Source organism: Apteryx mantelli, chromosome 7 (assembly GCF_036417845.1).
Source record: "Apteryx mantelli isolate bAptMan1 chromosome 7, bAptMan1.hap1, whole genome shotgun sequence".
Lineage (NCBI taxonomy): Eukaryota > Metazoa > Chordata > Aves > Apterygiformes > Apterygidae > Apteryx > Apteryx mantelli.
Genome location: NC_089984.1, coordinates 41,915,168 through 41,936,591, shown reverse-complemented (window position 1 = coordinate 41,936,591; position 21,424 = coordinate 41,915,168). Strand labels below are relative to the sequence as shown.

General features: G+C 41.1%; 1 protein-coding gene across 4 annotated transcripts in view; it reads left to right on the top strand.

Moving 5' to 3' along the window:
- ADAM12 (ADAM metallopeptidase domain 12) overlaps nucleotides 1-21,424 on the top strand; it is a 197,094-nt gene that overhangs the window by 160,057 nt on the left and 15,613 nt on the right. For 3 of the 4 annotated variants that reach the window (XR_010884767.1, XM_067300374.1, XM_067300376.1), the window contains exons 13-18: nucleotides 3,441-3,530; nucleotides 5,011-5,206; nucleotides 14,112-14,220; nucleotides 14,331-14,529; nucleotides 17,697-17,774; nucleotides 20,012-20,120. Coding sequence is in view for 3 of the 4 variants with exons in the window: in XM_067300374.1 (XP_067156475.1) it covers nucleotides 3,441-3,530; nucleotides 5,011-5,206; nucleotides 14,112-14,220; nucleotides 14,331-14,529; nucleotides 17,697-17,774; nucleotides 20,012-20,120 (781 nt within the window). In the remaining variant the exon portion in view is untranslated. Of the gene's footprint in view, nucleotides 1-3,440; nucleotides 3,531-5,010; nucleotides 5,207-14,111; nucleotides 14,221-14,330; nucleotides 14,530-17,696; nucleotides 17,775-20,011; nucleotides 20,121-20,767; nucleotides 20,994-21,424 lie in introns of those variants that run through there. The other variant, XM_067300375.1, reaches the window with a different exon arrangement.

The following is a 21,424-nucleotide window of genomic DNA, read 5'->3' as shown; positions in this document are numbered from 1 at the left end:
CTGTCTAAATTGAAGTGATGGAAGATGGATGAGATGAACATGGATAAACTGGCAACACCAGCTGAATTCACCCAAGGCCTGTAAAAAACTCAGGGATGGAGTAGCTGACCTACTAACCATGGTCTGCAAACTTCCCTTGGTCCCTGAGGACTGAAAGTTGACAAATGTGACTAATTTTATAAGTGTCTGCAAGGACATCAGAAAACTACAAACTGATAAATCGGAGGTCAATACCAAACAAATTACTAGCAAATGTAATAAAGAGCTAGCTGTCCGAATAGCTGTGACATGCCAGGGAAGCGTCAATATAGTTTTTGTGACAGGAAACCCTGTCTTATAAACCTACTGCAGTTCTCTGAAGGACTTGACAAGTAGATGGAAAGGGAAGATCCAGTTATTACAGCCTATTTGGAGTTCAAAGGGGCTTTAGACCAAAGCCCTCCGCCAAAGCCATTTTAGGAAACTAAGCAGTAGTTGTGGGATGAGAGAATATTCTTGCATGGACAAAAATGGGGTTAAAAGATAGGAAATACAGGGCAGGCATAAATGATCAATTTTCATGGTGGAAGGAGATCAGCAGTGATGTTTCTGGGAGAGGTATCCTGGAGGTTACACTATTCAACATATTCATAAACAACTTGGGAAGAGGAATAGTCTTGAGTTTGCTGATGATATTACTTAGGACTGTAGAGATGAAAGCTGACTGTGAAGAACTGCAGAAGAACCTTATGAGAAAGCTTGACTGGGCATTAAGATGACAAATGAAATTCAGTGCGTAGAGTGATGCACAACCTGAACATCACATATAACATGATGGACTCTGAACTGACTCTGACTATAGAGGAACAAGACTTCATATTGTAATAAATAGTGTCATGAAAATGTCAGCTCAGTGCTCAAGCGTTGTCTAAAAGGTAAATAGGCTGCTAGAAATTACCAGGGAAAAAATAGGAAAACTAAACAGAACACCTGTAGGCCGCTATAAATCTGCAGTGAGCTGCATCTGAAACTGTGCAGTTTTATTCCTAACCCTCCCTGGTCTCAAGAAGGATAAAGTAGAATGAAAAAGGTTGAAAGAAGAGCAACAAGGATGATCAACGTTTTGGAAGAGCTCTCCCTGGAAAAGAAGAAGATGAAGGAATTTGTGATGATGAAATCATGAGTGACTCGGAGAGAGAGACTACAGAGTGATTGTCCCCCACAAGAACTGTGCAAGTGAAGCTAGCAAATGGCAGCTTTTTTCAAACTAGCAAGAGGAGAGTGTTCCCCAGATTGCACAGATGAGTTTTGAGTTCCCTGCTGCTGAATCCTACAGGTGTTAGAAATGCACGTGGATCCAAGGGGAGACTGCGAAAGTGTCACAATAGGTGTGTTCATACTCTTGTCCTTAAGCATTTTCTGTTGGGAGGACACAAGACTGGATGGGTTATAGTCTGACCCAAGGTAGTCTTTCTTGCGTTCTTAGAAAAGTGGTGGAAACAAGGTGTCTTGTCTACAGTAACTGATGCCATGTAGATGATGCTAGAATTGCTGATGAGGTTAGTTTGTTTGAGATGCTCTAATCAGCCCAGGAGACTTGCACCAAAAAACCCAACTCCCATCATTTCTGTCCTCATGAACAACAGAGCAGCAGTTTCGGCTGATGGCCTCCCACCTCTCTTCCAGCCTCCAAAACCCCTGTGAGCCTATTTGTTTCCTTGCCTGTTTGTTTATGTTAAAACTGTTTGTGACAATTTAATAGCCCAGGCACAAAACCTATTAACCAAGTTGGTTCCCTGCAGTGAGTAACAAGTGGGTGAGCAGCAGATGAAAATTTGCAAGGCGGCAGTGACAGCCACCAGAGATCTGTGTTTTTATCTCAGCTTGTCTGTGGAAGTTCTCTTGCTTTCCATGGACTGTTTGGTACATGGCCAGATGATGGCATATAGATGACTGTTCCAGAAGTACCTTAATTGGACTGACGTTGCCCTCCCCTACTCTGCTTTTCCTGGATTGCTATTGAGGCAAGTGTATAAAATGTGCTTTTGTGTAGAGGAATGTTATTTTTTAAATACAGCAGCTGCATAGAAATATTTGAGTAGCCTGCTGCCTTCCAGCATGACCAAAAATAGGTACAGGGAAGTCATTCTGCTACTTCAGAGCAAGCATAGATGTAGCTTTGTGTATACAGGCAGATATTATTTAAGGAAGCAGTGAAATGCTGACAATCATTTAGCTCATTGTTTGTGAGTGCAGTGGTATAATCAGGTAGCCTCATCTTCCAGTTGGAAAGCTTTACAAAAGCCAGCAAAGTAACAAGAGGCTGTGAACATCATTCTAACCCACTTATTTTTCCTCTATTCAGTATAGTGTTAGTGATCCCTTGTTAAGTCAAACTGACTTAACACAACTGAAGAGCAAATTTATTTGCTGCTATTTTTGTTAGAGAACTGAGTTTCCAGTGCAGCTCATTTAACTTGCAGCTTGTGAGTAAAATCTTGGAAAATCAAATCCATTATTTTCCGAAACTTCTTACTCGCTCCTTCTACTGAGAATAAAGTTTGTGAAACCACACGTGCCACCATCTAATCCAGAAGTGTGAAATTGGGTTGTATCAGTTAGTGATAATGCAATTCATACTTTTCTCAAAGCTCTGTTATTGGAATACCCTGATAAAAGATTACAGCTTGTGGATTGTCAACTACATTGAATGGTGTCGTCATCTCTTTTTTTGCAATAGCCACCCGTCTCCATGCAATACAGAATTTTGGCAAGCAACTATCACAAAATAGAGAGTCGTAGTAGTGACGTTGAGTAACTCTGTAGCTCACGGTCTAGATCCTCAGCTGGGTTAATTCAACTGAAGATGATGGAGTTTGTCCCCTCAGTGCTTTGTGTTTTGTGTTTTGTATTTAGATTAGAATACTTTCTTGGTATTTAATCTAGAAATAAGATACTACTTAGGTTTATACTTTTTTATAATATCAAAAATTTCTTCAAAATTTACTTTACAAAATTAAAAAATCTCAGGTTTTTTATCATACAATAATTTTCTCCCTGGTTTCTGTGGGATTCTGCATACCAACTGTGGGCAGAATTTGAAGCTGATAATTTAAACCTGATTTCTAAAATTTTAATTGGTGTCATTCCATTGATTCTTGTGGAACTAGAACAGCACAATAATTTATGATAATCAGGATTGGGATCGGTCTGCTGGGACTAGATCTATAGCTTGGCATTCCTTAATGGCTTCTCTGGTTTTACTACAATTATTATAGTTGTAGATTCTAAGGACAGAGAAGACTGCTTGGATCAAGCCGTAGAATTTCATGCATAATTCAATAATTCCTGCATAGCTTTTTTTGGCAGAGCTATAGCACCTCTTTGAGAAAGCTGGCCTTTCTTGATTTACAGCTCAGTGTGACTGAAAGTTGTCTGCTTTACATCTGTCCTCCATCTAGGAATGTACCAACCAGTGCTGCAACGCAACTACCTGTACTCTGAAACCAGGAGCAGTGTGTGCACATGGACTTTGCTGTGAAGATTGCCAGGTGAACCGACCGAAACGGCTCTTATTTGTGTGGGGTGGGCAGAATTCCATGATCTTCTCAACTGCAGGCTAGTAAGGATGCAGAACAAATAAACTGGTATCATTAAACATTAGGACACTTGCGTTTCATGTAAGGAATTAAAAAAATTATCAAACTGTAACAGTTATTGAAGGGCCAGATCAATAGACTTATTTAATGGTGTCTGCACTGTTTCTAGCCACTTCGTTTGTGCATGCAAAACCTCTTCTTTTTCATGAACTTGTATACTGTGCTCTTTTTCGTGCTGATCTGGATTTTGTGCTGTGGCAAGCAGTCATTAAATACTGGGCTATCTTTTTAAGGGAAGACTCTTAAAACATTAATTCTGTCAACAGCATATATATTTTTAATGGCAGATCATCAGCTCTTGTGGACTCCTAATGTACTATAAAAAGCCACCTTGCCACAGGCATTAACCTTCTTGAATTCTCAGACCAACTTTTGCATATGGGCTGATAAAGCATTCAGTGAGTTTCCGTTGTGTCTGTGACAACCATCTGCCTAAATGCTCAACAGCAGCATGCTATGGAAACAACGGCAACCTGTTTCAGTGCTTTCCTAGCAAGTGCTTTTAAGCAGAATCAATCTTGATGTCATTTTGCTTTTTACCAAAAGCACTGTGGTGATGCAGTTAAAAAATTAGTACTGCTCCCAGAACACTAATTTTCTTCTTGTTGATAAGTAAGTGTTCAGACTCCACATTAGCTACTCGTTGCCTTCACCCCTGAAATGTGTAGCTGTCCTCATAAATCAGGCGAGGAGAGGAATAGTTGTGTGGACTAGCTGGGCTGTCGATTAAGTCAAAGAAGGTCTTGAAGCTTGTGACAGAAAGATTTTTATAAGGAAGTGATCCTTCATCTCAGGAAGCAATCCAGGGCACTGAGTCCGTATTCAGATGGGGCAGTGGCTTCGTGAGTTACTGCTTCGATGAGGGATGTTAAGGCTCTGTGACCAGCTGTCTGCCTTGATCCTGCACCCTGAGAACAGAACATGCACCCAGGTTCGAGGCTGGATGTGTGAAAATGTTTCTGAGCTGACCTTTGGTTAGTGCTGCAGTGCGTCCTGTGCTATTGAGCCCAGTATGTTTTTACATCTGTGTTTTTAGATTCCTAAGAAAAAACAGGATTGCAGGAGGCGATCTGAAAAATTGAGCCATACTTGCAAACTAACAAAAGGCTAGATTCACCTCTGACCTGAGCCACATGAGGCATGTTTGCAACTGCAAGCTCAGTTTGGCCCTCCTTCCAAAAATGTGCCAAATTCTTTGCAACATGTCTTGAATAAATGTATTTAAAGGGCTGCGTAATCTTTATACTGTTCACTGTGGTCATTTGGTGCAGAGCCATCGAAAAAAGCTGTTTGTGTGCTGCATGGATTATGCCACTGCATAACTCTTATCGAGTGGAATTACAGCAGTTCAAGGGGTTTGTTTGTTTTTCAGTTAAAACCAGCGGGGATTTCTTGCAGAGAGTCAAGTAATTCCTGTGACCTACCAGAGTTCTGCACTGGCGCCAGCCCTCACTGCCCAGCTAACGTCTATTTGCACGATGGACATGCTTGCCACAGGGTGGATGGCTACTGCTACAACGGCATATGCCAGACCCATGAACAGCAGTGTATCACGCTCTGGGGCCAAGGTGAGTTTAAGAGCCAGGAGTTCTGTTTATCGGACAGACTTGAGAAGAAAATTTGTGTGATTATAGATGGATTGGGGGGAATTTTATACGGTACCAATCTGTATCTATTCTTTTCTGAAATGGAGAACTGAATAATGAGGGAATCATTCTGTGATTCATTTTCTCCTTGATTTGCAGTCCTGTTCAGTTCTTGCAGCAGGAGGCAGAGAATTGCTAGCTTCATTCTGCAGCACTGCTGCGACTGGCTATGTGAACTTCGGCAAACCATTTGATACCAGCTTTGATATGGCCTTACGTTATCCTGTAGAGTGCTGAGTGCTGCTGAGTCAGGGTAAAATCACATTCCTTTTCAGACTGGTGTGTGAACTCCCACCCGTGCTCTAAATTGCTCATCTGCAAAACATAAAAGATGTCTGTGTACATCCCAAAATAGAGTTCAGTATTTGACATTAGCATAAGATTCCTGTACCGGTGTGTGCATTTATTAATTGGTGTTACCCTGTAAACCTACCTCCTAATAATACCCTTAGCAGAGTAAGCACCGAAGCAGAAAGAGATTTTATTCTCCCTTGGGAATTCATTTATTTTGCAAAAATTTAATAGCATGATCTCTTGGGTTATCTTAAATAAATGATATTCCAGGAAGGCAGTTCACCTTCCTGTTATGTCCTGTGGCTTTTCAACTGAAATACCAGCATTACTCAGGAAATTTGGATTCTATTGCCTGCTGAGTCACCTTGGACAAGTCACGTCTCCTTCAACATCTCAGTTCCCTCTCTCTCAAATGGGAAAAACACTTTGAATGCTGCTGAAGAAAAGCACTATATGAGAGCTAGGTTTTATTATTTCTTTCAAGTTAACTTTTTCCACTCCCTTAGCCTCTTTCAATTCAGTATCTCTCTATCTTTGACTCCATTTTAAAACGTATGTATAAATATAATGACACATATCATTCTCTTGGTCAGAGCCCTCATCAAAAGTCTGTTGAAGTATTTATCTGTTATCTTCATAGGGGATTGGACCATTTGCAAATTTTTTTTTAAAGAGCATTAAAGCAGCTCAAGAAATAATGCCACTAATGCAGATAGAAGGGTTGTGTGTAACATGTGAGAGGAGTTCCAGTTCATAATTAAACTCCCCAAGTGGCTCAAATCATGCATCTGAAATACTCTTCCGAATCCCACTCGTGTCATAGACTTAACATGAGCTCATGGAGGCATGTACAATTATAGCCTCCAGTCTTAGTCATACTGGGATTTTTCATCCCCTGGATACAGAGACATTTTCTCCTGTATAAAACAAAATCTCCTTATGAAACAGTTTCCCATGCCATGGAAAGTTACTCAGCTGGACTGTTAGTGATTTCTGTTGCTGAGAAAAATTCAGCCGAAGGTCAGAGAGCTGAACTGCTGCAGCTCCGTTGCCAGCTTCGTTTCCTCACAAAGCACTGCCTCCAAACCTCAACTGAAAGGCTTAATTCTGATCTCATTGGTGCAAGGATAAATTAGAAATAATGCTAGTAAAGTCAACGGAGCCAGACCCCACAAGGGAGATCAGAAATGTCTTTCTATTTTTAATGAGAATGGTGTGACAGCAACAGATGCTTTCTCCCAGTGGAATTACTGAGCTCTGGCAAGGTAGTGGCTGCTCCGTGGCTCCGTGTTGGTTCTAAGGCACAAGGTGGATTCCTGAATGCTATCCCACATGTAACGGCATGTAAGGGGATACTGCATCTTTGACAGTAGAAGGGTGTTGCCCGTTTGTGCCAGTGGACCAGAGTTTTTAAACTATTGTTAAATCAGAAAGCCAACAGTAATGGAAAGCAAAACAAACAAACAAACAAAAATCTTCAATTAGTATAGCAGAGAGATTTCAAGCAAAAAAAATCAAGGCCTGTAGTCTGGATTTAGAGATGAGGCATGTGGGTGTCCCCTGCCAGATCACACTTTGATCTCCCTGGAGTACGAGCTGGCAGATGAGGGGTGGAATGGCAACGAGGGCCAGGTGGGCCATGCAGCTGCAGAAAGAGGACGTTTAAAATCTCACCTACTTTCATGGGACAGACAGGAAGCCTGCTTCCTCCCAGCTTGATTTGCAGAAGAAAGAGAGACTAGAACGTTCCAAGATATTTTCTCTGGGCTTTGTATCAAAAAGATATATTTGAACCTTTTACTAGATTACTGTAATTGTTTAAAAATTGTTTTTAAAAATGTGGGTGGAGGGTAATTGTGTGGGTTGTTGGCTTTTTTTATACAAACTATACCACCTAGGAAACAGGTCATAGTTCATTTACATTAATTCCTCTTTTTTCTCCCAGTAGAATAAATCCATGCAGGACAAAATATGATAACTTTTATTTAAACTATATTCAGTGTATTGAATTCCTTATCAGGGTATTCTTTTCTATATATTTCTTTATTCATAGGGTTACAGATGTCCAGTAGCCCAATGATAAATGTTGATCTTAATTTTTTTAGATCTGGTTAAAGAAAAATGATGAGCATTATCAGAGCTTGTTTATATTAGGCTGAGCAATAAGAATCTGTTTCCAGAAAGAAATACTTGCATTACATCGGGTTTCTTTGTTATGCTTAACAGATAAGTTCAGTTCAAATGGAGAAATACTTTCTGTTATTTCCTGTCTAATAAAAACAGGGATTTGGAGCTGAATAGTAATTATACCAAACTATTATTTTCCCTGTGTTTATGTGAGATCTGTCTCCCCCGAGCCCATCTCACCTCCCACATAGGCTGAACATGCCTCTATGGAGAGGACTCCCAACTTTGCTTCTACCCGGAGGATGTTGTTTGGGGCTGGTGAACGCCTGTCCCCATGCCTTCCTCCAGGTGAGCCCCTCTCTCTGCATCCCACCAGAGCAGACTTGCTGGGAGAGGGTGCCGAGGAGCAGCTGGGAAGTGATGGCGTGTTTGGCTGAGCAGTGCTTCTCACTGGTGCTCTTGGTCAAGAAACCATGCTCCCCAGTCAAGAAAGTGAAGAGTGGGAAAAGGATCACATGGCCACTCCAGGGCATCTCCCTACTGCTCACAGAACCTGCAGTATTTTAGAGTTAAAATGTTATGCCAGGGTATTAATACCAGTAGAGAGGTGACTGAAGTATGAGAGCCAAACCTTAGTGTCAGCTATGGCTTTTCCTTAATCAGAACTGTTCCAGCCAAGGACTTCAGTGACATTAGGCATGTGGAAGACAAATATAAGCAGATTTTCCTTTCCCTGCAAGCCCACTTGGGCAAAACTGCATCACACCAAGTATGTGCTTGGGTCTTCCTCCAAGTCAAGGCCTCCTGCACAACATCCCTAACGTGCTCCAGCCAGCCCTCACTTGCAACAGGATGGAGAGCTCAGAGTGGAAGAAGGGAGTACCTGGGGACAGTCTCTGAAGATAGCCATAAACTCTTGTTAAAGACCCAGGTCATTCTGGTCTGCTCTCAGAACACAGAGATTTGTCTAGTCTCTCCTTAATTCATGTCATTTTTATCTTTAAAGAGCAACATGCATGAAGTACTTGAAACCTTTTTTCCTTCATATTCAAAAATGTCAAATTGCACTGATTTGACCTATTGATAGTAGTGTGACTGAAAGATGCATCAACAGTAATGCCTTGTATAATGTCTAGTACTCCACTGGCATTTTCAGAGAGCAACTAGATACACAGATAAAACAATTTAAGAGAGAGAAATTATTGATTACCTCGGAATAGAAGATTCTCAGCTTTAGGCTGCTGCCGTTTTCTACATTGACTGGAAAGTGATCTTTTAGGGACGAAAAGGAAATGTTTGTCAGTATGTTTTCCCCAAGAGGAGAAAAAGCAATGAGTTTGGGGAGCCAATGGCAGGCATTGACTTAGTAATTAGAACGTACTTAAATTAGTTGCATAGACATGGTTATTTGTTTACACAGGAACAATTATAATTTTAATGTCAATATTTGTTAGAGGGGCCTGTCACTGATGTAAGAACTTTGGATTTTTTTCCTAGTATGGCCCTAAAGGCAAAATAAAGACGAAGTAACACAGGGCTTCCCCATCTAAATCAACTGATCAAACTATTTCTAACTACTTTGGGGAGAATACTAATTTATTTGAGCACTGTAAAGATTTAAAATATCATTTAGCACAACCAGAAAACTCAAACTACTTTGACCATTACAAATTTATGGCCAGGCCATTTTGGGTTGGGGATGTGAAGGGCATTAAGCTATATTCTGAGCGCTAGTAAGAATGAGCATACTCCTTAAATGCAGAAGGAACAGCTCAGACTCGTCCTACTCTTTCCCAGACTTAACAGCAGGGATCACCAAGATGAAGAGAGGGAGGCCAAGGGAAGATCATGGAAGTTTGCTTTGCATCATCAGTGCAGTTAGACAGACCTAATGAGATCGAAAATCCAGGTGCAAATCACATGACACTTAGCGCTGTATTTTTATGCTTATGTTTATTTATACAGTCTTTTATGGTGCTTGTTAGTGCACTCTGAGTACCAGCTTGTGCCTTTTTTTCCTTCCCACACCTATGCATAGATACTGTATACACTTTTTAAAGTAAGTCTGAGATAATGTTGGGAACTGAAACTAAATATCCTCATTTCCACCTTCAGTCTGCTAACTGGTGTTTCGCTCTGCTTGAAATCAGCACCATGGTCAGAAATTTCTCTCTTTCTGACTACTGTGAAGGTATTTGCCCGTTGAAGCAGATCTGGGGTGATCTGGAAAGACACAGCATTTCTGTATGGCTTCTAAAACCATAGGACTTCTCTGTGTTGTGACCTTATAGCTAAAGAAGTGAGTTCATCAATATACGCTTTTGGGGGGGATGGGGGAAGTGTCCCCAGGCTGACAACTGCAGTGGTGAGCTTTGACCTGCTGCAATTTTAAATGGCTGATTTAATCCCTTGAATAAGGCTTGGCATGGAAAGGCTGACAGGACCTTAATTACAGGGTCGCGATACTATAATTATCAATAGCAAAGTGAAATAAACTCTGTTCATCCAGTTCAAAGCACTTAATAACCACTGGATATCTTTCACAAATCATTTTGTCTTTGCCTGTTGAGGTAGCAAAATGGAGAAAGACAGCACTTTCTGCTTCAGTTTATGTGCTGCAATCATGATAAATGGGTTTCCTCCAGAAACACAACATTACGATTCTCTTCCTTTAGCATCCTCTGAAATCTTCCTTTTAACTTGGTAGCTCCATCTGTTCAGTTTCGTATAGTCTTACATGTTTTCAGCTATAATAAAGTCCAAATCTTGTGAGAAGCTAGTCAGGAGAAGGAACAGCCATCTGAATCCCAAGCCACAATGTGTTATACTTTCATTTAGAAAACAGAAATTGGAGCTAGATTTTGGTCTCCAAGCCCCAAATGATCGTTGGGTAGCAGGTGTTTTTATACGCAGAGTGCTCAAAGCCTGGCAGGGGAGCATTTTGTTGTCCTCCATGAGATCTGTTCTCTTGTCGAGTACTTTGCAATGTGCCCTTGTGGCCAAGAAGGCCAATGGTATCCTGGGGTGCATCAGGAGGAGTGTTGCCAGCAGGTCGAGGGAGGTGATTCTCCCCCTCTACTCAGCCCTGGTGAGGCCACATCTGGAGTACTGCATCCAGTTCTGGGCTCCCCAGTACAAGAGGGATGTGGCACTACTGGAGCAAGTCCAGCGAAGGGCCACAAAGATGATTAGGGGACTGGAGCATCTCTCTTATGAGGAAAGACTGAGAGAGCTGGGCCTGTTTAGCCTGGAGAAGAGAAGGCTGAGAGGAGATCTTATCAATGTGTACAAATATCTAAAGGGAGGGTGTCAAGAGGATGGAGCCAGACTCTTTTCAGTGGTGCCCAGCGACAGGACGTGAGGCAACAGGCACAAACTGAAACACAGACAGTTCCATCTGAACATGAGGAAAAAGCTTCTTCACTGTGAGGGTGACAGAGCTCTGGAACAGGTCACCCAGAGAGGTTGTGGAGTCTCCTTCTCTGGAGATATTCAAAACCCGCCTGGACGCGATCCTGTGCAACGTGCTCTAGGTGACCCTGCTTGAGCAGGGCGGTTGGACTAGATGATCTCCAGAGGTCCCTTCCAACCTCCACCATTCTGTGATTCTGTGAATATTGGTTGGAGTTAAAATTCACTGTCTGAGCCCTGAAAGGATGCTACAGATTTATTGCTCTTCCCAAATGCTGTTTCCATCATGTGTAGCATGCTTGACTTCTACATTAAAAAAAAAAAAAAGACAAAGTTCCAGCAGATGAAAGGGGGTGATATATACCTTAAACTCTTTTAGTTTTTCAGGAATCCCTTATTCCTTCAACACCTGTTTTTAATGAGTCTTTGTTAGGTCACCTACAGTCAACGCACAGGACTGTGAGCGGTTGTTTAGCTTTTGGCAGTCCTTGGAGCCACGTGCCATGCTGGGGAAAGCGTGTCTGTGCTCCGGGCTGCTGCAGGCACGTCCTCCAAGGTTGTTGCAGTGGTACTCCGTTGGTTGAACAAGTCTTGGCACAGGATTCCCAGCTGAGAAGAAAGGAGGCCGATAGCAATTGCAAAGTGTTATGGTTGATAGGAGTCCTTATTGCTTTGGTGAAGTAGGTCTGAGCAAGTCATTCTTTGCAGATGTTGGGGAAAAAGCAGTTAGTTTTACTTGGCCTTTTACTTGCACCACCTTTTTTCCTTCCCTCCCTCTCTGTTCTAAAGCTGGCATAGTATATGCACATTTTAACGTTTGTATCATGCTGAATAGTTAATGTCGCTGCCCTGGAAAGATGAGGAGGAAACGACATGCTGAAAATGGAATTCATGTTTTTGCTTTTTGCACAGTGCTTTGTCTAGATGCTTTTGTTGATTTATGATTATTGCTTGTGGTTTAATGAAAAGAAGTGAAAGGATCCTGTGTGAGTCCCTTTTAATAGTTCCAGATTTGAGAAATATTCTGAACTCAGCAAGCTTGATAGTAATCTTCCAAAAAATTTCAAGCTCTTGTCCTTCTCTCCAGGGAAGCAGCAGCTCATATTCTGCTCCTTCTGTGCCCTGCTTTCAGAGTTTTCCAGTTTGCATGTAAAAATGTTAGGAAGAAGAGAGGGTGCCATCCTAAGCCTCTCCAGGTTTTAACATTTTGTCCTTAATAGCATTAGGTTGCTGTTCAGCAGTATATACTATTAGTCAAGCTTCTGACTGTGAAATGCGGATAATTAACTGAGGCTTTAACCTCTGAGTCATTAGTGAAAGGAGCCACACTAACTGTAAGTTTTACAATTGTATTTGTATTTTGTTCTCTAGGAATTGGAGCCCTTCTTTAAACCTTCTTCCTCCTTGAAGACTTTTAGATGAAATCTTCGGGATGGTTTAAATAAATGATACATGTTTTGCTCACAGCTATATGCTTACACACTTGGAAGTGCCTCAAAACATTTGAAAACTGTAATGTTAACTCAGATATTCTGGCTCTGTTAAAAATCAGGGGACACTGAAAAATGGTATATTCTCAGCCTCTAGGCTATCACATCATTTATTGTCAAATCTTTTTGTTTGAGTTTAGCTGATCTATCAAAAGTACAACACTTCTTGTTTGTGTTCTGTGTGAGAGATTTTATTCTGAAAAATGTCTTCTCAGCACAGGTTTATCAGTGGTACCAGCACTAATGCAGACAGTTCTCTAGGTATCTGTTAAGAGTTGTAGCCAGTGTGTCTCCATACCATCCTGCCTCCTCAGAGCAAGTCTGTCTGTTGGAATGCTTGAAATGTTGGCAGTGATTTGTCTGTGCTGTTAAATATCTTCATGGGAAGAAAATATGGGGGACTAAAGAGCCTGGGCAAAGGACCCTTTAAAATTCATATTTTTGCAACAATTATTGGCTGGAAATAAAAGCCAGTACTTCAAATTAGAAAGAAGGGATGAAATTCTAATGGGGGATTAGTTAGTTATTGCAACAGTCAAATCAGTGAAGTAGCTCCTCCACCTCTTAGATATTTCACATCTACACTTGGGTGCTTCTCTGGAAGATATTTTGTAGTTGGTCATAATCTGGAAAAGAGTGGACAAGAGATTTTTCTGTATTAGAGATTAGACTAGATGGTACCTTCTAACATATAAAATGTAGAAGTAGGGATGAGTAATCTGACTGCGCAGACATTTCCAGGATTGTTCCCATCACAGAAGTTACTTTGGTATTTATTAGAGTATGTCTGCATTATAAAAGGCAATGTCAGGTACGAACCAGATGCTGCCTGTCTTCCCAGATTCCTAGTTCTACCACCATGGTAGAAATAATCCCTCTTTCAAGCTAGTCCTTCCTCTCAGGTATGGATTTACTGCGGACTAAGGTGGGGATAGTTTGCTCTCCTCTCCTCAGCACATTAGCTTGAGCGAATTGCAGCATATTCTCTTTGTCTTGTCATGTGGTCCTGTTTTTATGGCCATATAGCGCTCCCATTTGCAACTGGATTTGTTCTGGTTTCTCATTGTACTGGATTGTACTTTAAAAGTCCTTTCTTTAAAAGTGTTTTCTTTGGCTTCAGCTCTTGGGCTTTCACTAGGATCATGAGAGCTCCTGTAAAAAAGGGAGTTAACTTACCAGCTGGCCTGCATCTTTCTTGCTAGATTTGGCATTTGCTAGTTTTTGTTTCCTAGGAGGATTCTCAAGAGGGACATCATCTAGAAATTCCCCAAAAGAATGAGTTGTGTGGTGTTTATTGCTTAGCATTGCCAAGAAAAACAAATAACTGTGGAAAACCCATACGTTCAGGCTCTTCAATTAGCATGCTGATCAAGCACATCTGTTTTGTTGCGTTTCATCAATATGCAGATCACATCTTACCTTCCCCTAAAACATCAGTGGAGCTAAAAGAAGATTATTAAAAACACCTTGTAGCAGATGAAAGTTCTGATGTGATTTTGTTTCAGGTGCGAAACCTGCTCCTGGGATCTGTTTTGAGAGAGTCAATTCTGCAGGTGATCCTTACGGCAACTGTGGCAAAGACTCCAAGAGCTCCTTTGCTAAATGTGAACCCAGGTAGGGTCTTTCTTTACAAACACGGGAACTGTGCTGCAAGGGTGAGGGCCGGGGGCTTATAACGTTTAAAATTATTTAACTAATTTGGGGGTTTTGTTTATTTCCTTCAGAGATGCTAAATGTGGAAAAATTCAGTGTCAAGGAGGAGCAAATCGACCTGTAATCGGTACCAATGCTGTTTCCATAGAAACTAATATCCCACTTCAGGAAGGTGGAAAGATTCTGTGCCGTGGTACCCATGTGTACTTGGGGGATGATATGCCGGATCCTGGTCTTGTGCTGTCAGGAACCAAGTGCGCAGATGGAAAAGTAAGGCTCTGAAACGCTCCCAGCCAAGGCGAACATCCCTGCCCTGCTCTCACAGAGTACTTTGTACTAAACTGAACGTTGTTTTGCTTTGGGATTTCTTTCCGTAAAGAATTAGGGGGTTGTCACTGTTTCTGGTGCTCACACCGCGTCAGATTTTTACTCCCTTCTTTTGGCCACTGTTTTGAATTAGTCTTGCAGATGCAATGCAAGTTGCTTGAGTTCGTACACGATTTGTTAGAACAGCCCCAAGTATCTGTTCGTGTAGGATAGATACTTCCTGCCAAATAAGCATAGCAAAATACATTACAGGGTAGTTAATGAAATTCTGATGAGTTCGGTGTATTCATTGGTGGAAGTGAGACCTAGGGATTAGCATTATAGTTAAATTGGTTTGTATGTTGCCTAAATTCAGAGTTCGATGTTTCAGGGTTCAGCATTTAAATTTACCAATATAATTTTCCCTGAACCCTCTAAATGCCCTTTGCAGCACTTCAGAGTGCTTGGCTTGTAATGAGCCCTGGTCTAGGTATTTCAGCTCAGCGAAGAGATCTTGCAGTTTTAACAGATTATACAATTACATAAAATCTGGAGTAGCACGGAGATGAGAGCAGGAGATGGTGATGCCTAGCATGAAACACCTGAAATCAGGTGAGTTTAGAGCAAACGAAAGGGGAAATACTTTTGCACAGAGCATGCTGTGAAAACCGTACAACTTATCTCCACAAAATGTTGCTGATGTCAAAAGTATGAATGTGTTCAAAAAGGGAGTGGATAGCTTCACTGGGGGAAAACTCATCAAGGGCTGCTCGCAAAGGCTCAGCAGGTCCTTAAGCTGCAGGTTGTGCAGTGCACTGGGGCAGCGTCCTGCTGGGCTGTTGTGTTTTTATAGTTTCTTCTGCCTCCACGACTGGCTGCTTTTGGAGAATGTTGACCTAGTCTCAACTGGCTGCTCTTATGCTTATAATAGGAAATGCAAAATTTGAGATTTTCATGCATTTTCATACCAGTGCCCCAAACTTTGCCAGTGTTTATGGCGTTTCTTGGTAGTTTTGCAAAATTCTCACTAGCTTCGCTTCAGGTTTTGGAATGTACTCGTGGGATCTGCTGATTATGACCCCCCCTTTTTACTGGCAGGAAGAGCTGTCTTGGTAAGAACTATTAGCAAAATATAATGTTCAGCTGATTGATGTTCAGCCATCAAAACTGATTTTAGTGCAGTCATATTTTGCAAGCATTGTAAATTGTCTGGCATGAGTATAGTCCAAATTTCTTATGGGTGTCCTGGGATTTTTATTTGGAGAGAAGAGGAGCAGAGAGCAGTGGGAGACAGTCACGGGTTTACAGGAATGAGAAACGGAAAGGAGGCCACAAGCTACTGCGTGAAGAAGGTTTCCATACCCTCAGTGGATTACTGGCAAAGAGAGGGAAAAAAAGTGCTTTGATAATTTGTGGTAAATTCAAGTAAGCCTCTGAATTCCTGAATGCTTTTGAATTACGTTGGATTAGCACACTGCATTGAGAACAGGTTTAAAACGTGCCCCTAATGCAACTACAATCCTGTTACAAGAAAACAACCCTTCTAACATTTCTAAGTCAATCTGTTATAAAAGAGTCTATAAAATGTCTTTTCAAAGAAAATTCAACACTGGAGAAGAACCCCATTATGTTTGACTAATGAGTATTTAATCTTTCTAATCTATCTAATCATATACATACACACTATAGAATACACAGGCTAATACTTATGAAATTGTATGTTTTACTTTGAGGACATTAGTGCGTTTGTATTATGGATTAAGAATATGAATTTAAATATTCTTGAGTTTTCTAAGCTGAAGATACACAATTTGAAATGCAGCCATTTTAACGTGATCAGAATTCTGCGTGCTGCTGCACTATGAATATCTGAATTGTGAAAGCTGCTGTAATCAGCCCGTATTCTCTACATGCGTGCGTGTTGATGCCAATTCACTCTAATTTCCTTCCATTTTTCCTTCTCCCCAGGGGATAAGTGCCCTTATTAAGCATCCCTGTTGTCTCCTTCAACACTTTTCCCAGCTTAATGCTAATTATTGTGACTGACTTGTAGTATTGCTGAACTGAACTGCAGTTAAATGGGAGCAAAATTGTGCACTGTTTTATTTATTTATTTATTTATTTATGGTCAATATAGCCTAGTAACAGTCATCTTAGTCCTAATTTCTTCTTCTTTTTTTTTCTTCCAGATTTTAGTAGGATAACTTCTCATTACTGATAGCTTCATCAGTCATTTGACTGATAGCTTTATTAGATGGTACTTATCTTGCCTTATCCCAAATTTCAGTTATATTGACAGGGTAAAGTTTGCTGGTAATGACTGGAAAACAAAAAATTTTGCATTTGATTACTTTGCACATAATGTTTGCTTACTTTTATTTCCTGTAAGATTATTATTGTACGTTCTGTATGGCTGGTTTATATTTGATATCAAAAGATAATTTAGCCCGGGAAAGTTGACTGTTAGAATGGTCTCAGTTTTCCTGGAGGACAGAAATGAGCCCATATATATCAATGACCCCTCGGAAATACTCAGGTTGTCCTGGGTCCAAATCCTGTACTAGCGTAAATCAGTATTGTGCTATTGCTGTAACTAGAACTGTGCTGATTTACAGCAGTAGAGGATCTGAACTGGTCATTCAGGAACCGTCTGCTGTTTGTGGAGACCTGAGTGCAGCCAGGTCCAGTGCATGAAAGAACCCTGCTTCGTGCATTGCTACTCCTGGAAAAAATGTCACTGACTGGGTTTTTTTAATTGCCTTAAAAAAAACAAACCCCAAGTGGATTCCACCAGTTCCACATCAGTGAAACTGCGTGTGTTTACACACGGTCAGCATCACACCCAAATAAGAACGATTTCTGAAATTCAGTATTGCCCGTGATGCCAATCGAGCAATGTTCGGTTCCACAGATTTGGACCCAAAGGATTTATAGAGGCATGAATCTGAGGTCCTTATCTTTCTGTCAGTGCATTCTGTTCTATCGGTGCGTCGTGTAGAGGCGAATCTTGGTAACTGCTGGAGGAGCAAGCGGCAGCTGAAAAATGTGCAGGACTGGAGAGCGATATGACACGTTGTGAGCAGCAGCCGTTGCAGCGCTGTTCAAACGCTTCTTCACTTCCTATTTTGCAGATTTGTCTTAATCGCCGATGCCAGAATACGAGTGTTTTTGGTGTGCATAAATGTGTAACAAAGTGCCATGGACGTGGAGTAAGTATTATAGGAACGCTTTTTCTTGCGATCGGTCAATAGCCATTGGACAAGAAATCGTTTTATGTAATAGCTTTGGGATCTATGATTCTTTGTAATATATCAGTGAAAGTCAGTGCAATACTTTTTTCTCACATATTTCAGTTTTCAGTGTCCCTTATGTGAACTGCAAGAATTGAAGTTATTTTTATTTAACAAAGAAATATTTATCAGGAAGTAATTATCTTTTTTTTAATTAACAGTATGTGATAAGAAGGAATTTTGTCATCTTCAAGGCTACTTTAAGTCTAACCTTCCTTCATGAAGAATTCCCATTAACATTTCAAACAAGACCATTTCTGTGTGGGCCCAGCAGAGTTAAAATATGCATTTGAACTGAGATATTTCAAAAAAGCATTTCCAGAAGTATTAAAGTAAAAGCATATTCATTAGTTTCATGGTATGAAAGTGACGTGGTATGAAAAATATGATGATATCTGTTAATAATACCTAAATGTTCTGAAACCTAGTTTATATTATGGAAGTGTTCATTATTTCAAACTATGCCTTATTAACCTTGATTTTTCTAATGACCTGTTTGTTTTGGTGAAAGGCTGTGCCATCCACATTGGGAGATTCATATGAAACTCTCTGTCCTCTCCTGTGAAGGGATTTTAACTTATTTTAACTTATTTTATCATCCAGTATTTGAAAAGCTGCATAGCGTTGATGGTGCTGCATTTCATCACTGTGCTGCAATGAGCATCAGCCTACACCGGCATCTTTATGCCTGTATGATGGAGCACATGTGGTGACTCCTGAGCAGCCAAAAACGACCTCGCATAGCTGGAGATGGGAATCCCTGTAGCGCTTTAATTTAAAAATTAGTGCTTAATGAATGATATTTTTAACTCTGTTCCTGTCCATGAAAAATGAATCTTTTTTTTTTGCATCTTACATGACCAGAGCAAGCCTAAGCTAAACAAATGTTTTAATTAATACGGTGCAGACATCTCCAGTACAGTCGTACGGAAAGCCTGCCAGCTGACGCCGCCAGGAAACGCATATTTGAGAATGCATGTGAACTAACCAATGTCTTGCTCAGAAATCCATTCATCAGTAGATCTACTGCGCAGTTTTTCCACGGCCGTGGAGCAGCGATGGTCAGTGTTAGCACAGATTAAAGGACCACATTGACCGCATTGGGGCCATAAGCCCCAAAACCTTCCTTTTAAAAAAAAAGGTGATGAAGAGCATCTACATGCAACTGTGCCATCTTTGTCCTGTGCAACAAAGCATTTGGCTCATTCTGTTGATTTTTTTCTGTTGATAAAGCCTGGCTCTTCAGCGCCTGTGTTAGCATCGTAGGCACCCCCTACGTGGGTGGTAGCAACAGGGAATAAAGACCAGCCCAGCCTTTGTTAGCTGTTTGGGACTGTGTGGCCTCTCCCAAGGAAAAAGCCAGGAGTCTACTAGCGCCTTCTCCTTCGTGCAGTAGGAACAGGCTGATGGTGACTATTGGGTCTGGTCCTTTGGAGGTCTCTCACTCTGCAGGGAGCATTTGGTACATCAGCTTTTGCTAGTTTTTCCTTAACTCAGAGAAAACCCACCAGAATACTGAGCAAAATATCTTTATAGACAGTGCAGATGTGATGTCAAAGGGAGGGTTTCCTCTGGCCTGCTTCCAGTTTCGCATCCTCTCCCTGCAACTCGTCCATCTTTGAGCTGGGGGAGCTGAGCAGTGGAAAAATCAGTATGCAGCCTAGCACAAGCCTTTCGTGGCTGGAGTGTTCAAGCAGGCTGACGAAGCTTTACAGCGTTAACAATGTAAAGAGACGCTTGTTCCTGTAAAGGGAGACGGAACAAAAGTTAGAGGGCAGATACTGCTGCTGGAGGGAGAGGTGTGATTATCCTTAGTACGTTAACTCCAGTGAATACAAGCCTACCTCTCCACGAACGCTCTTCTTCCATTGATCCTACACAGTTTGTGCAGTTATTGAAGGTGTCAGCTGGTGCAAGCCAAATTATTACCTGCCAAGCAAATAATCCTTTTTTAGGCTCCCTATTACTACGCAGCCTCTTGCGTTCAGAGTTGTGGTATGTCCTCTGAGCTGCCCCAACAAGCAGATTCCAGCACAGCGCTTCAGTTACATGAGCTTCAGTTCTTTCAGATGCGCCACTATCTGCTTAGGAGACCGTTTTGGCCAGTGTCGTTCTCGTGTATCTAGGGTAAGACTTTTCATGTCTTTGCTTTCAAGGTCTGCAACAATAAAAAAAACTGTCACTGTGAAGCTGACTGGGCCCCCCCATACTGTGACAAGCCTGGGTTTGGTGGCAGCATGGACAGTGGACCGATCAGGCAAGCAGGTTAGTAGTAACCCATGCCTTACCTGTTATTTCCATGATAAAAAGTGAAAATACAAAGGCTCTTATTTAAAGTAATGAGCTTGCAAGTTTGGAAAGTAAGCCAGATGATAGCTTACTTTCTACAGATGGCATTGGCACCAGCTTGAAAATGTTTGGTTTGTAGATATATAGTTGAGTTTAGTAGGTCTGAAATATGTAGGAAAGAGTCTTGATCTAAATAGAGGGTGAGGAGCTAACACCAATATTTGCTATATCTTGTTGCCATGGTAGAGAGATGTTGCAATGCTCTAGATTTACCTAAAGATAGGCCAGGTTCCAAAGTATTCTACACTGAGTGCATCTTAATAGAATTATTTTATTGTACGCACAACCTGCTTTCTGCAGTTGTGTGCCTAATGAAAATCAGAAAAGGCAATGACTACAAATGCCAAATCTTGGCATATGCATGGCCTATTCTTACTTTCGAAAATCAGGAATGTATTTGATCCTGTGCTTGTGAGGAGGTTCTTCTGTATTGTGGAACGTATCAGATTAAAACTGTATTTTATAGGTAGCTTCCACACATTTTCCAGAAGTTCACCTATATATGATAGTAGTAGGAGATGTCTATTTTCTGTAATTGGTGTCTTTAATTTCCCCTTGGTCAGTCTCCAGAACACTGGTTAGTGTATCTAACTTCACCCATGGCCAACCTCGGATGGAATTATTTCTAGGCGTGTTGCAACGCCATAGAATTTGATAATCATCACATGCCGGTTTTTCTGCAGAGCGCTGGAACTTTAATGACTTTCATGGAATTATCTCCGATTTATGCCTGAGCAACTGACAGGACCAAGAGTCTACTCATGTTTGCATATATAACGTAAAATTTGCTGGGAAATGATCTGAATTCTTTTCATATGAATAATGCTATTTAAAACCAAAATGGCTTGTGTACTCTACATGCTAGATCCTACAGCGAATTGCAATGCTGAACTTGCTGCATCACAATCATTTCCACCACGACACTTTGCATTACGATTTCACTGTTGAAAGATCTTTTTTAAATAGCTACCAGCTGGTAAGATAGCAAAGAACTGTGCTCAGAAACTGAACGAGTGTGAGTACTTATGTGTTAAATGTTTTCTTTTAAGATTTGCTCTAAAGCATTATAATCCTTTCTCAGTTTACCTTGTATCCAAGTAGCTAGGGAACTGCAAAGTAGATCATTAGAATGTGCCGCATAGACAGCTCCAACTGGAGGAGACAAATGTAATGATAATTTGTGCATTCTGTGTTTTGGAAGCTAATACTTCACTGTTACA